Genomic DNA, 19610 nt, shown 5'->3' with positions numbered 1-19610 from the left:
GATATGCAACTGTATACATGACGATAGATATGCAACTGTATACATGACGAGAGATATGCAACTGTATACATGACGAGAGATGTGCAACTGTATACATGACGAGAGATATGCAACTGTATACATGACGAGAGATATGCAACTGTATACATGACGATAGATATGCAACTGTATACATGACGATAGATATGCAACTGTATACATGACGATAGATATGCAACTGTATACATGACGATAGATATGCAACTGTATACATGACGATAGATATGCAACTGTATACATGACGATAGATATGCAACTGTATACATGACGATAGATATGCATGACGATAGATATAACTGTATACATGACGATAGATATGTAACTGTATACATGACGATAGATATATGTATACATGACGATAGATATGCAACTGTATACATGACGATAGATATGCAACTGTATACATGACGATAGATATGCAACTGTATACGATAGATATGCAACTGTATACATGACGATAGATATGTAACTGTATACATGACGATAGATATGCAACTGTATACATGACGATAGATATGCAACTGTATACATGACGATAGATATGTAACTGTATACATGACGATAGATATGTAACTGTATACATGACGATAGATATGCAACTGTACATGACGATACATGACGATAGATATGTAACTGTATACATGACGATAGATATGCAACTGTATACATGACGATAGATATGTAACTGTATACATGACGATAGATATGTAACTGTATACATGACGATAGATATGCAACTGTATACATGACGATAGATATGTAACTGTATACATGACGATAGATATGCAACTGTATACATGACGATAGATATGTAACTGTATACATGACGATAGATATGCAACTGTATACATGACGATAGATATGTAACTGTATACATGACGATAGATATGCAACTGTATACATGACGATAGATATGTAACTGTATACATGACGATAGATATGTAACTGTATACATGACGATAGATATGTAACTGTATACATGACGATAGATATGTAACTGTATACATGACGATAGATATGCAACTGTATACATGACGATAGATATGTAACTGTATACATGACGATAGATATGTAACTGTATACATGACGATAGATATGTAACTGTATACATGACGATAGATATGTAACTGTCGCTTACGTTTGTTAAGTCGGATAGCGTTGTATTATGTTTGTGTTTTCAGAGTAAAAATCCTTTGAGATTCTGATGACCCACATGGTATAAATTCCATTTGTCTGATTCGTCTGATTGAAGTTAACAAATGCATACAATATGTCTCAGCTGAACAAATTATCATTTCCGATCTTCTCAGTAATTGTATTTGGTCTCGTTTGATTGACTTTGAACGGTGTCAGCCCGATCTGTCGACAAATGAAAAATAGGATGTCCCTAACTGTCGACAAAACAAAAAAACCGGAATGTCGACATCGCGTGGTCAACATACCGTGACGGTGTTAATTAATGAAAGAGAATGTTTGCTTAGTGGTTGCAAGTGGCTATGGCGGCTACAGCTATGCTCGTATCATGAGTAAATGAATTAAGTTGATTAAAGAGAATGTCGTTTTAACAATTTGCAAGAGAATTAAGGTTGCAAAAACAGATTATTATTTTACGTTATGCGAGTGGAAGGATTATCATTTTGGAGTTTAACATGCAACAACATGAGAAACGGAGAGCTTACAAATTATTTTGTGATATTGGGAGTAGAAGGATTATCGAAATGCTTTTGTAAACATTTCGCATGTGGGTATATATAATAGATCATGAATATTGTGTTACTAGTGTCAAAATGGCAAATGCTATGGTGCGGGTCACATTGAATGACAACATTCATAGAGGTCAGAATCTTTACCACAATGGATTCAAGTACAGAGTCAACAGAAGCATCACTAGGTGAAAAGGCGACACAGGTGATGGATTACGTTACTACCAACTGGGTAGAAGGTCCATGGACACTGTCAACTTGGAATCATTTTGAAAATGATGGACACAGAACTAACAATAATTTGGAAGGTTGGCACAACAAAATCAACAAGTATGCCATGAAGACACATCCCAATGTATTTGAGGTTGTGCGAATGCTACAAAAAGAACAGTCATCTACTGAAGTAAAAATTCAGCAGATCCAAGGACAGCAGAGAGATCCCGTCCGTAGACGTCGCTACCGAATCATCGACGCAAGGATTCGATCCTTGAAGGCCGACCTTCTTGCCGACAGACTTACTGACTTGCATTACACAGACCATGTGTCAGAGCTGCTTCATCTTGGCTGAACATTCAGATTAAAGGTGTTTTGGAAAGAAGAAATAACTGGACTCATCTTTTATATATTTATTACTTATACACCTGCAGAAATTACTTATTTATATAAAACACACGCACAAATATATTGTGTGAGCTTTATGAAATATATGAACAAATATGCTATATTATGTGACATATGATACATGCATGTTGTTATATTGACCGAATAAATATTGTCTACTATATATATCACACTCTGTTTTAATTAGTTTGTTAATTCGAGAACACTGGGAGTGAAGTCACTCATGTAGAACATCAACTCCCTTTTCCCGGACTGTCGACAAGTATTTTGGACGGATTATTTCTTGTTGTCGACAGTCTTGGCATAAACCCTTTGAACGTCATATACTATCCGTCAGTCCCCATCACACACCCTTTTAATAATAGGCCGAGCAAGGGAGATAACCGCTCCAGGTATCTAATACGTGCTTAAATAGTTGTCTTATTTTTATAACTAATGGTCACATCAGGAACTTTTGATTGCATGTTGCGATCTGATTAATATAAAAAGATCTAGCACAATAAAAAGTGCTTCATTTACCAAATCAAATTGAACAAATAGTAGTACGTTTGTGCGGATTTATTGTAGTGAACTTCCGGCTAATGGCGGCCAAGCTTATAAACATTGAATAATTTATGTTATAATCGACGGTGTGTAATATGCCAGGGGGGCGCCGGATATTGTCGAGGATTCAGTCATCCTCCTCGTATCCCTCGTCTGTTCACAAAGGATCTGGAGCAGCTGGAAAGTGAGAATTATCGTTTATAAGTATAGGAAAAAAGAGATGAATAACACCTCACATTTCGCGCAATAATAGCTAACTTGACTTGATGCTGATAACAGACAGTGATGGTTATACTAAGTATTTACGTTGACATGACTGACAAATATAGACCCCGACAAATGAAGTGAACGGCCCAACTGTACGTAAATGAATAGCCAAGTTACTATTTATAATTAGATTCAGATGTTCTTTCGAAAGTACTTCAATATATATACAGGAACTTGAAACAGTCTGAGACAGTGAGAATGAGAATGAGATCTCCAATCTGAATACGAACCAGTTCTCGTCCATTTATGTTTTATTACTAAATATTAGTGGTATTCAGACTATTTCTATGATATTCAAGGGTCCAATGTATATACATTTCAGTTTTTTTTCAAGTTATGTTCACATGAACTACTCATGTAACACTTGACTCGATGTATTTGGCCAAGGTGCTTGTCTGGTGTATTCTCAATGTTTCCAAACATAAGATGGTTTGCTTTTCACAATTTGAAGTGTAAAGCAAGGTGTGTGCAATAACTTGTCCTTTACGAATACAAGTCATCAGCTAGAATATATTTACATGAGAACTAAACATTTCAATCATAAGTAAAAATTATTTGAGAGCCAGCCTGCTCATACACCATGATATACACATCATCTAGGTTTTGTTTTGCTCTCTCTCATGATTATCACTAAAGAATATAAAATATTCTTTTTCATGTTTATATACATTCACAGATCTGATCATTATGAACATTTTTCTCATAATCCAGTGTTGTTTACTATAGTTACTATATTGTCCTCTATGCCAATATCAGTTCAGTTAGACCTAGTAATGTCAATTATATATAGAGAGGTATTCCACTTTTGTAACTTTGCAGTCTCACAATGGTTTCTGGACCATCATTTCCCATGTCACAATGTTTGTCTATCATAATTGTTGACATTTTGTTTGTTATTGAGAAAGTAAAGTTTCATTCCCCATGCCACCCATATATTTTGAAAACATGAATATGATGAATGGTCAGTATGACATGTTCTCATCATAATCAGAGGGCCAAGTTGTGCTGGTAGAATTGGTAATGTCATTTGCTGTAATGATATACTGAGTATGCTGCTTGTTTCAGCAGTAATGGCGATGATCGTGAGACCAACATGATTCCACTGGCATCAATGGTTGTGTTGCCCAAACATGCATCCGTTCCAGAAATCCCTGGAGACAGTAACCTGTACTTTGAGGCAATGCTCTATGTGTTTGGAATAATCGTGATGTGTCTACAATACATCAACTTGTACAAGACTGTGTGGTGGCTGCCCCATTCACATTCTAGCTATGCTTTGGTAAGGGGACAATTTACCTATACTTGTCATGTATACTAGAGCAGCTCATACTCATACATGTGTGTCCACTGTTTTCACATGCATTTCAGTAAAGTGAGAAATAATTATGATGATGTTGTGTTGAAAGGGGTAAATTATCTGACACTGGTCCATTTCATGTGTCATACTGAGCTGTCACCCACAGCTGTTTTATTCTAAGTATAAAGAAACCGTTAAATCTTTAATTTATTTAATTTATTTGGTACATTTCCTCAGTCTGTTGATGATGGCACCAGTATTATATTTTCTATATTACCGTTGCTGAACTTCTAGTTTACCTGCCATATTTGGTACACTCCCTGAACTTCTATTTTACTAACCCATATTTGTTACAGTTTCTCAGTCTGTTCATGATGGTGTCATTGTTATATTTTCAATATTACTGTTACAGAACTTCTACCTGATTGACCCATACCTGGTACAGTTCCTCAGTCTGTTGATGAGCAGGAGACTTGTGGCATGCTTTGTACAAGAGGTAGGCATTGTGTACAGTACTGCTGAGTTGACATGGTCATGATCCCTAAACTATTCATGATCCCCTGGTTGTTTTTGTTAAGCATAGATACATGATACCTTAAAAAGATCATCGTTAAAGATCATCTTGACATTGTCACATCATTTGTTTTTTTAAATGTTCATTTTAAGAACAAATATAGCCTTTCCATTAACCTCTTCCTCTGTAAACCTTTTAGAAATATTAAGTCAAATATCAGTACTGAATGTTAACAAATACCCTTGGAGATCCTGGTTAGAATTGCTTCAGCAACCCATATTTGTCGTAGGTGGCAACTACAGTCTGTATGGCTCAAAAGCAGACCGATGAATTGCAATCTAATTCGAAAACTAATAAACATATAATACTCAATGAAACGCTGATCATAATCAAAACATCAAACCAAATCTTTGAGTTTTTTTGCAGAATTTATGTCCTAAAAATGTATAAGTTGTTCAACAAACTATCATAAAAATATTGACACTGAACACTGTTTGTTAGAGGGAGGAGTGCAAAGAGAGGAACACCCAGGTGTACGAGAAAGCATGTGCACAAGTTTCCGACAAAGTTATTAATTCATTTACCTGTGCTGAGATACACACAATGAAATACTCGCATGAAGTTACGTCTATTATTTATGAGTCTGTGATTCTTTCAAGGTTGAATCACAGAGGGCTGGACAAATATTCAATATCAAAATATGTTAAATGCACAGCATGTGCTGTTGGGTTGTCTGAGAGACATTTTAAATACGTGCACTGAGCAGAAATGTACTGGCATTTCAGCCAACAGTAACACACCTGAAGGGGCTGTATCAAGCCAGTGAAAGTAGTAAAGTCTATAATCATTTGAAAGAGAACGTTTTTTGAATGCTGTTAGGATTTTATATGGCCAAAATAAGTTCCTTTCTTTGCGTGTTTTGAATAAGCACATGGAGACTGAAATTCCCTTGTAACATCCAAACATCAGGTATGGTTATTGCTACACAAATTTGGGTTCCGTTATAAAGAGATTAGTGGGGAGAATAGACATGTTCTATGTGAAAGATCCAACATTATTCGCCTACAAAATAGCTACTTGCGAGTAGGGCTGTGCAATATTACCGGTATATACCGGTACAGTATCTGGCGATACGATTATCGCGATATGTTTCAGATTCACTGTTAGCTTCCTTTGAATTATCTGCCCTTGATTTCCATGGCAAAAACAATGTGCTCTAAAAGTGCCAAATACGCTTTTATTTCTGTTGGTTTCATGTATAATTTTACAAGTGGAAGTGTCATTACAAGTGGCTCCAAAAGTTCCAAAATTTTTCCTTATCCTGACTCATGCTTAATTGCTTGCCTCTTTCTTTTTGCGAATGATAGTGGAACACTTGAATCCCCTTTTGAAGCTCCCTTAAAAATAGCGGACGTAAAATCACTCACCCAGTGTTATCTCCCTTGTGACTCTTTTGGCGGGAAAACTAGTCACATGTTCGGACATGCCCCTCACTCTCTCCTTCTTCGCCCTTGAGGACGGTTGTGAGAGCGCCTGGGTCCCCTATACGGCGTTATATCCTTTAAACTTTTAGGCCTTGCTACTAAATTAGCTGTATACGGTTTTAGGATTGATATACCAACAATATGGTTTGAAATTTTGTCAAAATTATCTGTATTTGTTCACGTTGTTGACATGTGTTTTCATCGTGTTTATTTTTGATGAAATCTTGCAGTCGTTGCAGATACCGATTGTCATTTGCTGATCCACTTTTAATATGTCCTAATTGTACTTCTCCAACTTTGTCAGAATTTAACTGAATTTGAATTTAATAATTATTTATATTCCATTCTTAGGCGTTCCAAGGACAGGTGTAGACGACTTTCACAAGTCATATCTAAACCAAATTATTGCGTTGATAACCGTTTGTTGTTGCCTACTGACATTCACCATTCTAGTAGTTTACCGTCTGCTTCTACGGAGCAGGTTGCGGTGTCTGATGGCAGCTCCGGCTCCAAGAAGAGGTCGTCTACATCAACTATAACCTCATTGCAGTCGAAGAAGACGAGGGTATCGTCTTCTCAGAAGAAGAAGTCGTCTACTAAGACTCCGGCGAAGTCTTCACATGGGGCAGCAGAGATCATCCCAGCAGATGAAGTAGACGTTTATGATGAGCCACCCATCCTCATCCCTGAAGTGCCAGTGAGGAAGAAGACGAGGTCTTCATCTACAGCAATAGCAGCAGTCATCACAGATGGCAGTTCCCCACGAGTGCAGCAGTCCTTAGGAGAACCCTCGACACTCGCAGATGCGTTGTCCGCAGTGCAGCAGCAGCAGCAGCAGCAGTCGTCGCAGAGCTTCAACCCCTGGGTCGTTTACACAGCAGATGATGGACCTAATGGAGCGAAGGTTCGCGCAGGAGAAAACAGCTACTGAGGTCCCATCTACATCGAACCTGCGTGAAGGTCAAGCAGCCTGCAGACCACAGCCCATCGATGACAGCAGCCTGCGCGATGGCGGAAGCATTCGTGAAGGAGGAAGCAAGCGCGAAAGCAATCGCGAAGGAGGAAGCATGCGCGGAGTTGGAAGCATTCGTGAAGGAGGAAGCATGCGTCTTCAGTTGGACAACCGTACGGCCATGACGTACATCCTGAAGCAAGGCGGCACGGTGTCCTTAGCGCTCCTTCGGGAGACGTGGGAATTTCTCCTCTGGTGCGACCAGTGCGACTGTCAGGTGATTCCTGTTAATCTCCCGGGTCTGGAGAATGTGCGAGCAGACGCTCTCTCTCGCCCGATCCTGGCCCCGCACAAGTGGATGCCCGACCGTCAGATATTCGGAGTTATCTCCCAGTTGTACGAGGTGGATCTGTTTGCGTCTGGCGGGACAAATCAGATACCCGTGTTCTGCTCTCGAATACTGGACCAGAGGGCGTTGGCTTCCGACGCCTTCCTGCTGGATGGGACGGGCAAGGTGCTCTGGGCGTTTCTGCCTCTACCACTCATTCCCAGGGTCCTCTCTCAGCTATCCAGCCAGCCAGCTCGACTACTTGTGCTACTGGCACCGCTATGGCTGTCACAGTGCTGGTGTCCGGTAATTCTCAGGTTTCTGGCTCAGCCTCCTGTTCTATTACCTTTGCGACCGAACATTCTCACTCAGAACGGCACGCCACACCCCAATCCAAGGATTCAGTGGGTGCCTTGGTCTCTACCAGGTATAGCCTCGAGGCATGCGGAATTCCTGCAGCAGTTGCAGACACAATTCTGGCTTCGAGGCGGGATTCGACAAACGTTCAATATTAGGATATTTGCGCTGATGTTCAGATAGGGGGATTGCAGATCCCTTTTCTGTGAGATTTAGTCAGAGTATTGGAGTTTTTGCAAGCTTGTTTGGAAGAAGGCTTGGCGGCTTTGACCATTCGTGGCTACTCCACCGCTATTTCCACTTTCCACACCCCTGTTGATGGTGCTCTTCTGGGGCAGCACCATCTTATGCAGCGCTTTTTAGCTGGCGTGGATCACGTTCGACCTGCTGTCAGGCAAACCAGCCCACCTTGGGATTTGTCAATTGTGCTAGATTGGCTGTCTGGTCCTACATTCTCATGTCAATCGACTATTTCCATTCAGCTGTTAACATGGAAGGCCGTATTTCTGGTGGCGGTAACATTAGGGCGAAGGGTCGGCGACTTACATGCTATGTCGGCAGACCCGGCACTGACTGTGTTCCATCCATATCGTGTCAGTATTCGCCCCCCGGATACTTACCGTCCGAAAATCAGCTCCTATTGAACTTCCTACTCTTACCCAGCCTTTCACATCGGGGACCTCTGCAACGATCACTCTCCCGTTGGATGCCCGTAAGACCCTCAAGGTCTATATCAAAGGAACACAAGGGATCCGTACGGGTACCCATCTGTTCTGCTGTTACGGTGGCGGGAAGGCTGGCATGCCGGCTAGCAAACAGACCCTATCACGCTGGCTTGTATTGGTAGTAATTTGTGCTGCTTATCAGGCTAAGGGCAAGCCTCCCCCTGAGGGGTTGAAGGCTCACTCGTTCAGGGCAGTGGCCATGTCAAAGGCTTTTGCATCGGCACTACCCATTGAAGAGATATGCTCTGCCGTGATTTGGAGCAGGCCTAGCACTTTCATCAGGCACTATCAGCTCGATACACATTCACGTGATCGTGCACGTTTTGGCCGTTCTGTTCTCTCCAGTGGACAGTGTCATGTCACCCTGACCGAGTGAGTCTTGGTTATCTGGACAGTTGACGCTGCTTTCAATTGTGTATCATTGATATATCCGCTGTTATCATATCTAACTCCTTTCGATTCTCTCAGGAGATTATGGTCGGTTGTGAGTTGGTTTTCCCCCTTACGGTGCTCTTTAATAGATTCATGATGCGGGCGGGGTTTTTTACATTCGCACTGTGTGCGAAATGCTTTGCTTAACCTGTGAGGTCGGGTCTCAGTACTTTCCTCCCTGTCGGTTACCCTCCCATCATGCCTCTTGCGGAAACTGCGGGACACGTGACAGGTGAGTGTTGTGGCGTCTGTTACGTTCTTCCTAACGATCGCTATTTATGTGTACTTTGACAGAATTCCCTCCTGGTTGGCTGCGCATGCGTAGCAGGGAGGTAACTCCACGTGGTGGGGGCCGTATAATAGATAAAAAAGATTTTTATTTATTGTACAATATTTTTATTAAAACATTGATACAACTTTCACATGACATTTTCAGCCACAGAAAATGCATATATGTACCCCAAGGACGATTCTCTTCAAAGAATTGGAAACCTCTACAGGTTAAGCTAAATTTATATCCAACTTTTTAAATGACAGACAATTTCAAGTCCGAGTGGGTTCAACCCTGTCTGACCATTACAATCAGGATCAGGGTGTTCCACAAGGCAGTATTTTGTCTGTCACATTGTTTAGTATTAAGATTAACAGTTTATCAAAGGTTTTAAACGATTCAATTGATGGATCACTTTTTGTGGATGATTTTAATATTTCTTGTCGAGGTAAAAATATGCATACTATTGAACGACAACTGCAGTTGTGTTTAAACAAAATAAATGAATGGTGTCTTGAAAACGGCTTTAAATTTTTCTAAATCCAAAACTAATTGTATACATTTTTGCCGTAAATACAAACCGCATAAAGACCCTGAACTATCTCTAAATGGCACACCCATCAAAGTTGTGAAGGAGGCCAAGTTCTTGGGTGTTATTTTGTGACTCACACTGAACGTTTCTGTCACATATTAAATCCCTTAAAAGTCAATGCCTGAAGGCACTTGACTTGTTGAAAGTCGTTTCAAATTCTTAATGGGGAAGGGATCAAACTACCCTCCTCCATCTATATCGATCACTGGTCCGTTCCAAACTTGATTATGGCTCCATTGTCTATGGTGGAGCCTGTAAAAGCAACCTACAACTACTTGATTCTGTCCACCACCAAGGCCTAAGACTTTGTCTTGGGTCTTTTCTAACTTCTCCTGTTGACAGTCTCTACATCGAGGCTGATGAGCCATCTCTTACAAAACGCTGTATAAAATTGTCCTTGCAGTGTGTAACAAAAGTATTTTCTAATGAGTCAAATCCTGCATTTAACTGTGTTTTTAATCCTCTTTATGGGGATCTATACAATAAAAAGTCTTCTCTTGTTCCGCCTCTGGGACTAAGAGTCAAACCTTGCCTTTCTGCTGCTGGCATTGAGCTAGAAAATATTTCTCCTTCCCGTTTGCTTTCTTCTCCTCCTTGGCAATTGGTTAGGTTGACCTAACATTAACCACATTTAAAAAGTCAGAAACTAATGAATTACAGTATAAACAAGAATTTAGTCAATTAAGAAATAAATATCATACATACAAATCCTTATTTACAGATGGATCCAAGGATGGTGGCACAGCAGCTTGTGCCAATGTCATTGGCTCCAAAACAATATCTTCTAGATTGCCTGATAACAGCTCTATTTTCACTGTAGAAGCTAACGCAATATTAACACCCTAAATATAAACAATACATAATCTTTTCCGATTCTCTTTCTTGCCTTCAGGCTATCAAAAATATTTCTTGCAAACATCCACTTTTAATCGAAATGATTGAATTATATAATGATCTTACTACTGGCCAATACGACATCGTCTTTTGTTGGTTACCCAGCCACGTTGGCATTTCCGGGAACACAATAGCCGATTTTACCTCCAAGGCAGCACTCAACAAATCTGTGACACCACTTCTTATTCCATACTCTGATTACAAAGCTAGCATTAGAACTTACATCCGTTATCTGATGCAAAAGAAGTGGGGCACCCAGGTAGGTATCAATAAATTACATGCAATCAAACCAACTATCGGTTACACCTACTTGGGTTGTCAGTCCAGATCTGAAGAGGTCATCATACGACGATGTCGTATTGGCCACACAAGATATACTCATGAGTACCTGTTGAAAGGTGAGGATCCTCTGTTTTGTATACCTTGTGATGAAAGAATCACGGTCAAGCATGTCTTGCATGACTGTGTTCAATATATTCCATCTCAAGGGATATCTATTTCAAATCACGAAGTATGAAGGATCTTTTTAGTCATATAAGGTCTTATTTAATTATTGCATTTTTGAAAGAATTAGATTTGTTAACTGATTTGTAAATAGATAAATATTTTATGATTGGAAGTTTGAATTAATAATTCAGATTGTTAGTGGCTGTATCCTCAAGGGGGGTTAAAGTACTGTAAAATTATTGTCCTCCTGAGAGGATACGTAAGTCCACAAACATTCAAAGTAAATTGAAACTCTCCGCTAGTTTTAATCGTAGAATGTGTGTGTTTTTAAATGTATGGCTAGATTTGTCTACGTTGCTAACGGCCAAGGGGATGGTGTAAATCCAGCTAGGGTCCATGCAGGAAGCAAATGTACTGTAAGTCACCATGGTCCCTAGTATGGTGATCTACCTTCAGTCATGGGCAATCTATAGCCTGTTTTTATATTGTATTGTTATTTATAGTTCCAATATTTAAGATTTAATTGCTAGTTTTAAATGGATATCTGTGATACACTAGTAGTTTTACCATTCTTCTTCAACAGGTTTTTTAATTTCTAACTTTATTGATCTTTAATATAATTATAAAGTGTTCTCATCAATATGGCTGAAATATTGCCGATGTGACGATAAAAATTAACTCACTCACTCACTCACCATTGTGACCTTAACCTCATAGAGCTGGTCTGGGGTATCATTAAGTCCGAAGTGGGAAGAAATAACACCACCTTCAAAGTGGGTGATGTACAAAAACATTTACATCAAAACATCAGTAACATCTTGCAAGAAACATGCCAGAGATGTGTTGGAAAAGTGGAAAAGGATATTGAATCTAAATACTGGCAAGACAGTGGTTTAGACCATGCCACCATTAGAACAGTCATCGTCAGAGTGGACTCTGACAGTATTTGTTCAGAGTTGGATTCAGACAATCCCTTTGATGATGACTTTTGAAACGTACCCCGCCAAACAAGTGAGGATGTCTCCATCCTTTCTCACACACCTGGCTGTTCCTCTCTTTGCACTCCTCGCTCGTAACAACTGTGTCAATATTTTAATGATAGTTTGTTAATCAACTGTTTTTTATTTTTAGGACATAAATTCTGCAAAAAAAACCTCACAGAGTTGGTCTGATGTTTTGATTATGATCAGCGTTTCATTGAGTATTATATGTTTATTAGTTTTAGGTCATTCTTTTTCTGTATGTGTTCAGTATAGTTACTGTTAACAGATGCCTTTTGTAGGAAATCAGTTGTGTGCTTCATACAGAAGGTTGATGTTACAGGTGTATGGGAGTCGGACATACAAGGGCGTTCTGTTTTGGCTGGTACAGCTAGTGAAGGTTGTGGTAGTAGGGACTGTGGCAACTTTACTGATCTACACAGGCTACCATGTCGTCATTCAGCACTCCCCACTGTACTGCCTCTTCCTGTGCTATCCGTAAGTAAGACACTTGCATCTTCCTGTGCTGTCTGTGAGCATCCACCATACATGACAGACACTCACACCTTCCTGTGCTGTCTGAGAGCATCCACCATACATGACAGACACTCACACCTTCCTGTGCTGTCTGTGAGCATCCACCATACATGACAGACACTCGCTTCTTCCTGTGTTGTTTGTGAGCATCCACCATACATGACAGACACTCACACCTTCCTGTGCTGTCTGTGAGCATCCACCATACATGACAGACACTCACACCTTCCTGTGGTGTCTGTGAGCATCCACCATACATGACAGACACTCACACCTTCCTGTGCTGTCTGTGAGCATCCACCATACATGACAGACACTCACACCTTCCTGTGGTGTCTGTGAGCATCCACCATACATGACAGACACTCACACCTTCCTGTGCTGTCTGTGAGCATCCACCATACATGACAGACACTTGCATCTTCCTGTACTGTCTGTGAGCATCCACCATACATGACAGACACTCACATCTTCCTGTGGTGTCTGTGAGCATCCACCATACATGACAGACACTCACACCTTCCTGTGGTGTCTGTGAGCATCCACCATACATGACAGACACTCACACCTTCCTGTGCTGTTTGTGAGCATCCACCATACATGACAGACACTCACACCTTCCTGTGCTGTTTGTGAGCATCCACCATACATGACAGACACTCACACCTTCCTGTACTGTCTGTGAGCATCCACCATACATGACAGACACTCACACCTTCCTGTGCTGTCTGTGAGCATCCACCATACATGACAGACACTCACACCTTCCTGTGGTGTCTGTGAGCATCCACCATACATGACAGACACTCACATCTTCCTGTGCTGTCTGTGAGCATCCACCATACATGACAGACACTTGCATCTTCTTGTACTGTCTGTGAGCATCCACCATACATGACAGACACTCACACCTTCCTGTGCTGTTTGTGAGCATCCACCATACATGACAGACACTCACACCTTCCTGTGCTGTCTGTGAGCATCCACCATACATGACAGACACTCACACCTTCCTGTGCTGTCTGTGAGCATCCACCATACATGACAGACACTCACACCTTCCTGTGGTGTCTGTGAGCATCCACCATACATGACAGACACTCACATCTTCCTGTGCTGTCTGTGAGCATCCACCATACATGACAGACACTTGCATCTTCTTGTACTGTCTGTGAGCATCCACCATACATGACAGACACTCACACCTTCCTGTGCTGTTTGTGAGCATCCACCATACATGACAGACACTCACACCTTCCTGTGCTGTCTGTGAGCATCCACCATACATGACAGACACTCACACCTTCCTGTGTTGTTTGTGAGCATCCACCATACATGACAGACACTCACACCTTCCTGTGTTGTCTGAGCATCCACCATACATGACAGACACTCACACCTTCCTGTACTGTCTGTGAGCATCCACCATACATGACAGACACTCACACCTTCCTGTGTTGTTTGTGAGCATCCACCATACATGACAGACACTCACACCTTCCTGTGTTGTCTGAGCATCCACCATACATGACAGACACTCACACCTTCTTGTGCTGTCTGTGAGCATCCACCATACATGACAGACACTTGCATCTTCTGCAAGGTCCACAAGGGAGCTATTTCTAATGAGTTAAACTGCAAAGACAACTTGACGTTACGATTATCAAGGCTGCCATTCTGTCAATAACTTACTGGATGTTGTTTCGGTCAGATGCCTGGAATGCTGTGACTGGTTTTGGTAATGCCCTACTGGCCAGCACATTTTCTCTCCTCCACGTAGTCAGAAATCCCCTCTTATTGACTCCGATGAGACAAAGCCCACCTCCATTACACAACCATCACACTCATGAGTCATCCCACCTCAGACATCAACTTCATGAGTCATCCCACCTCAGACATCAACTTCATGATGACAGGTGGTCTTTGTTTGAGATATACTGTGCCAGCCATGACAACTCCTGTGCTGTCTGCTACACATAAACTGTCATATGTAATATCTGTCTCAAAAGTATATCACTCAGAAAATATTATTCTGTGCACCTTAGACGTCACCACAGCTGGCTTTTCACTTTAATGTCTCCGTACGATGGATGGATGCTTCTGGTAGTCTGAGACTGTTCTAGCTAGTCATTGCCTTGATCTGTTGCTTGATCAGAATTAATTTGGGTGACACACAACAGATCTTGACTGCTCCCACCTGAGACCTGGCTCAGTTGTGACTGTTGAACAAAATATGCCTTATTTTTCCTTATCCTGACTCATGCTTATTGCTTGTCTTCTTCTTCATAGTGGAACACGTGTATCTCCCAATTGAAGTTCCCTTCAATAAAAAAAACACTAATTAGTACTCACCACGAGTTACCTCCCTTCCACAAGCGCGGGAACGAGGGCGCCACCTCAACCCATGTGCCTCACTCTCTCCTTCTTCGCCCAGTGAGCTGGACGTGAGAGCGCCTGTGTCTCCTGACACACTATATCCTTTATTTAGATTTAGTTTAGTACCTCTTATATTCAGTTATAGAGGTGTAACTAGTATCCTTATTCAACTTGCATTGATTATTAGTCGTGTTTCTGCTGTTTTATTCACGGTTCGCCGTGTTTGTTCAGCAGTTTACGTTAATGAGAATCTGCACAGGTTGTAAACTACGTTATTCCGCTACCGATCCATATTTAAAATGCCCTAGTTGCATTACTCCATGTTCTATTGTTTCTCGTTGTAAATTATGTATTAATTTACCAATTTCTGCCTTTGATAAATATTTATGTTCCGTTTTGAGACGGAAGGCAGATAAATCTCGCAAACAATCTTCAGTCATGGCTAATAGATCGGAAGCTAATATACCCTGTCAACTGTTGACTGACGACCCGCCACCGGCTGGTGGCCTGCCTGAGTTTCCCTCGGGGGATAAGCGTGGGACGCAGTCCGCTATGTCCAAGAAGCGACCTGCATCTCAAGACATTCCGTCTTCACAGTCTAAGACTAGGAAAACGTCCACATCATCTCAACGTACGCTTCGAACCCCCAGGTCCAAAGCTTCGTCAAAAGGGAAATCTACGAAAGCTACAAATAATTTTGCCTCCGATATTCTACCTGTCTCAGAATTATGTTTATATGATGATGACATTCCGATTATCATTCCAGATGTACGTCATAAGAAACGTCCAGTATCTGCTACCGTCACTACAGAGCAGATCAACACGCAACCAGAGATGCCTACGCTGACGCCGGAGTTTATGAATGAGGGTCCCGTCACTTTCACAGAGAGGCCACCCTCAACGCCAGCGCAGACCGTCCCAGACGACCTGGTCAACCAAATCATGAGACTGATGGAGGACCGTTACGGTTTACAGAGGCCCCAGAGCCACGGGCCCCAGAGCCCAACCCATAATAAGTCATACAGGGCTCCAGAGCCCGCCTTGGCTTCGCGTAGGGCCCCAGAGCCCACAAATGCGCCTCCGCGAAGGGCAACCCAGCCCGTAGCGATCACTTCGCAAAGGAAGTCCAAGGCCGCCTCCGCGAAGGAGCTAGAGCCTCTCCAGTTGCGAGGGACATCGCGGAGAAGGAGCGCTTCGCCGAGCCCACACCCTGTAGAACACAGAGGTCGTTCGCGAAGCAAGCGCTCATATGTCGATTTGGACACTGACTCGATACATTCGCGAAGGTCGCGAAGGCTAAGTGGCTCCAAATCTACCTCGCCCAGAAGATCTAGAAGAGCTTCGCGAAGTCCCCAGCGTTCCCCGAGGATGTCTCCTCCAAGGTCTCCTTACACTAGCCACTCGTCAGTCCGTTCACCACAGTCCTCTCATAGATCTTCCTACAAATCTAGGACTCCGACATGTGACCTTACGTCAGAAGAGGAAGAAGGTATCATTTTCTCAGATGCTGAGATTAGATACTGGATGGTGAATGAATTACAACTTGCTTCCCCATTGAAGAACGAGAATTCAACTCAGACTTACCTGATGAAGGATGATGATGTAGACAATATCACCTTACCTCCTATTGACCCGATTGCAGCGGTACCAGCTAATCTGGATACAGCCTGTTCCAAATCTTCGAAAGTCCAATCTACACATTTCCCGGTCTTCAATGCCAAGAAATTTGCTGGACACAATATGGACCCCTTTTTCAAGGCCCAGGATATTGATGACAACTTTAAATTAATCAGTGATGCCAAGCCCAGAAGTTACAGAGTAGACGATCGCAAATTGGCCCAATTAGATACCATCTCCAGGAGAATGTTCTTTGGATTGAATAGATCTAGAACTATTAATGAAACTCTCATCACCAAGTTCAAGAATTCTACAGAGGAGGAAGATAGAATGATCTACTCAGCTCTACTCATGCAGAAAAGAGACCACCAATTTCTTACAGAGCACCTGTCAGCACTTACTGAAACTACTACCATGGCTCGTCGGCAAGGCTTACTAGCCTCCTGCTCTTGGGATAAGCAATTCACAGAATCTCTATACACAGCTCCATGGTCATCGCCCTTACTGTTTGGTGGCAACATAGACAAGGTCTCCAAAGAAGTATCTAAAGACTCGAGAGAGGTACTTATGATCAGATCCATGGATACCTTAGCGAACGTCATTAAACAGTCAGCACAGAGATACTCGGGCAAGTTTTCGGGGCTACAGAAAGCACGGGACAAGAAATTAGCTGCAGCTAAAGATCCCAAGGATTCTTTTCGTCGCCCATACAGCAAATTTAGGGGAGGATCAGCTAGAGGCAGATCATCCAGAGATGCCCGTGGATTTAGACGATGAAATTCAGGTTCGGAACGACTGGAGTCTTCCACCCCCAGCCGTTCCAGTACAACCTTCTCAAGTGGGTGGACGCCTTCAGCTGCACTGGGAAAACTGGGGAATACTACAAGATCCATATGTATCCAACATCCTACAGCACGGATATCTAATACAACTCAAGGCCAAGCCTCCGTTAACAGTCACCCCCACAGGGTTCAACGTTCAACCGGCACAACTACCTATGTTAAGAGAAACAGTAGCTACTCTGCTAAACAAACAGGCCTTAGAAGTTCTGGATCAACGAAACATCGTACCAGGTTTCTACTCCCCAGTTTTTCTAGTGCCGAAGAAAAATTCCAAGGAGAAGTTTCGTCTCATATACAACATGAGCATCTTCAACAGAGAATATCTATGCAAACCACCAGCGTTTAGCATGATACACTTACCGCCCAACTTCGGCATTTAATTCGTCCCAAAGATTACATGGCCAGCATAGATTTGCAAGACGCATATCTACACATTCTGATTCATCCCAACTCAAGGAAATATCTAAGATTTATCCTAGACGGGTAACATTACCAATGGAAGGTTCTTCCCTTCGGAATCACATCGGCCCCTTGGGTATTCAAAAGAGTGACCAAGCCTATTGTCTCATACCTACATCGTCAAGGTCTTCGCATCGCTTTTTACCTAGACGACGGTATACAAGTGGATCCAGATCCACAGCGTCTCAGACTACAGCTGAACTTTGTAATCAAGCTACTAACTCAATTAGGATGGTTAGTAAATCTACTCAAGTCGGACCTAGAACCAACGCAGGATCTGCAATTTCTAGGTATACGATTTCTAACAGCTCAGAATCGTATTGTAGTCCCGGAGGACCGATGGATCAAGATCCAACAACTTATTCCTCAAGCCCTACTCTCTCTGTTACCACTACGACAGTGGCAGAGCCTATTGGGACTACTCACATCAGCTCAAGACTTGACAGTCAGAGGCAGGCTTCAATTACGTCCGTTACAAGTCCTCATTAATGCTCATCTCGAGGACCCTCTACCATTCAGTCTACCAGATTATGTCAAACCACATCTACTCTGGTGGACCAAGAGATTGAATGTTTGCGCAGGCCTCTCCTTAGTAGAGCCGGAATCGAAAACACATCTCTACTTAGACGCGTCACTACAAGGTTGGGGAGCCCACCTTGCCGGCAGGACTATGGAGCAATCAAGAGAGCAAATGTCACATAAATCTGCTAGAGATGCAAGCAGTCATAAACGCCATAAGTCACTGGAGCAACCTACTACAGAACGCTCAGTTGATGGTTCACACAGATAATTCAACAGTGGCGTTTTATGTTAACAAACAAGGTTCAACAAGGTCACAGAACCTACTTACTCGATGTTTCAGACTGTTCGATCTAATCGACAATCTAAACATACACGTCAGAGCTTGCCACATTCCAGGAGCAAAGAATGTATTAGCAGACGCTCTCTCTCGGCCACACCAACCGTCGCCGACAGAATGGATGCTCCACATAGAGATATTCAATCAAATAATCATGGAAATAGGATCTCCTCTGATAGACCTATTCGCCACTCGATTCAACAAGCAACTGACAACATTACAGATCGCCAGTTCCAGACCCACTAGCATGGGCAGCGGACGCACTAAGCATATCGTGGGAGGGGGACTCAACGCGTCACGCTTTCCGCCTCCAGCATTAATCCCACAAGTCTTACAGAAAATCAGTCAAACGCAGAGCCTCCATCTGATTTTGGTCGCCCTCTACTGGCCAGCGAGAACTTCGGTTTCAGATCTCATTCAAGAAATCGGAAAACCAATTCTTCAGCTCCCACAACGCCAATCTATTGATACATC

General features: G+C 42.2%; 1 protein-coding gene across 3 annotated transcripts in view; it reads left to right on the top strand.

Annotated features, from left to right (window-relative positions):
- Positions 1 to 2919: 2919 nt before the first annotated feature.
- Positions 2920 to 19610, top strand: part of LOC124260157 (transmembrane protein 39A-B-like) — a 46380-nt gene continuing 29689 nt past the window's right edge. For 2 of the 3 annotated variants that reach the window (XM_046694410.1, XM_046694408.1), the window contains exons 1-4: positions 2920 to 3090; positions 4239 to 4452; positions 4883 to 4966; positions 12790 to 12944. In XM_046694410.1, the coding sequence (XP_046550366.1) occupies positions 3002 to 3090; positions 4239 to 4452; positions 4883 to 4966; positions 12790 to 12944 (542 nt within the window). In that variant the 5' untranslated portion in view covers positions 2920 to 3001. The remainder of the gene's footprint in view (positions 3091 to 4238; positions 4453 to 4882; positions 4967 to 12789; positions 12945 to 19610) is intronic. The other variant, XM_046694409.1, reaches the window with a different exon arrangement.

The sequence above is a fragment of the Haliotis rubra genome, unplaced genomic scaffold (genome assembly GCF_003918875.1).
Source record: "Haliotis rubra isolate DU_JTF1 unplaced genomic scaffold, ASM391887v1 Scf751, whole genome shotgun sequence".
Taxonomy (NCBI): Eukaryota; Metazoa; Mollusca; class Gastropoda; order Lepetellida; family Haliotidae; genus Haliotis; species Haliotis rubra.
The sequence above is the reverse complement of the archived record's forward strand: the minus strand, read 5'-3'. Positions and strand labels throughout refer to the sequence as shown.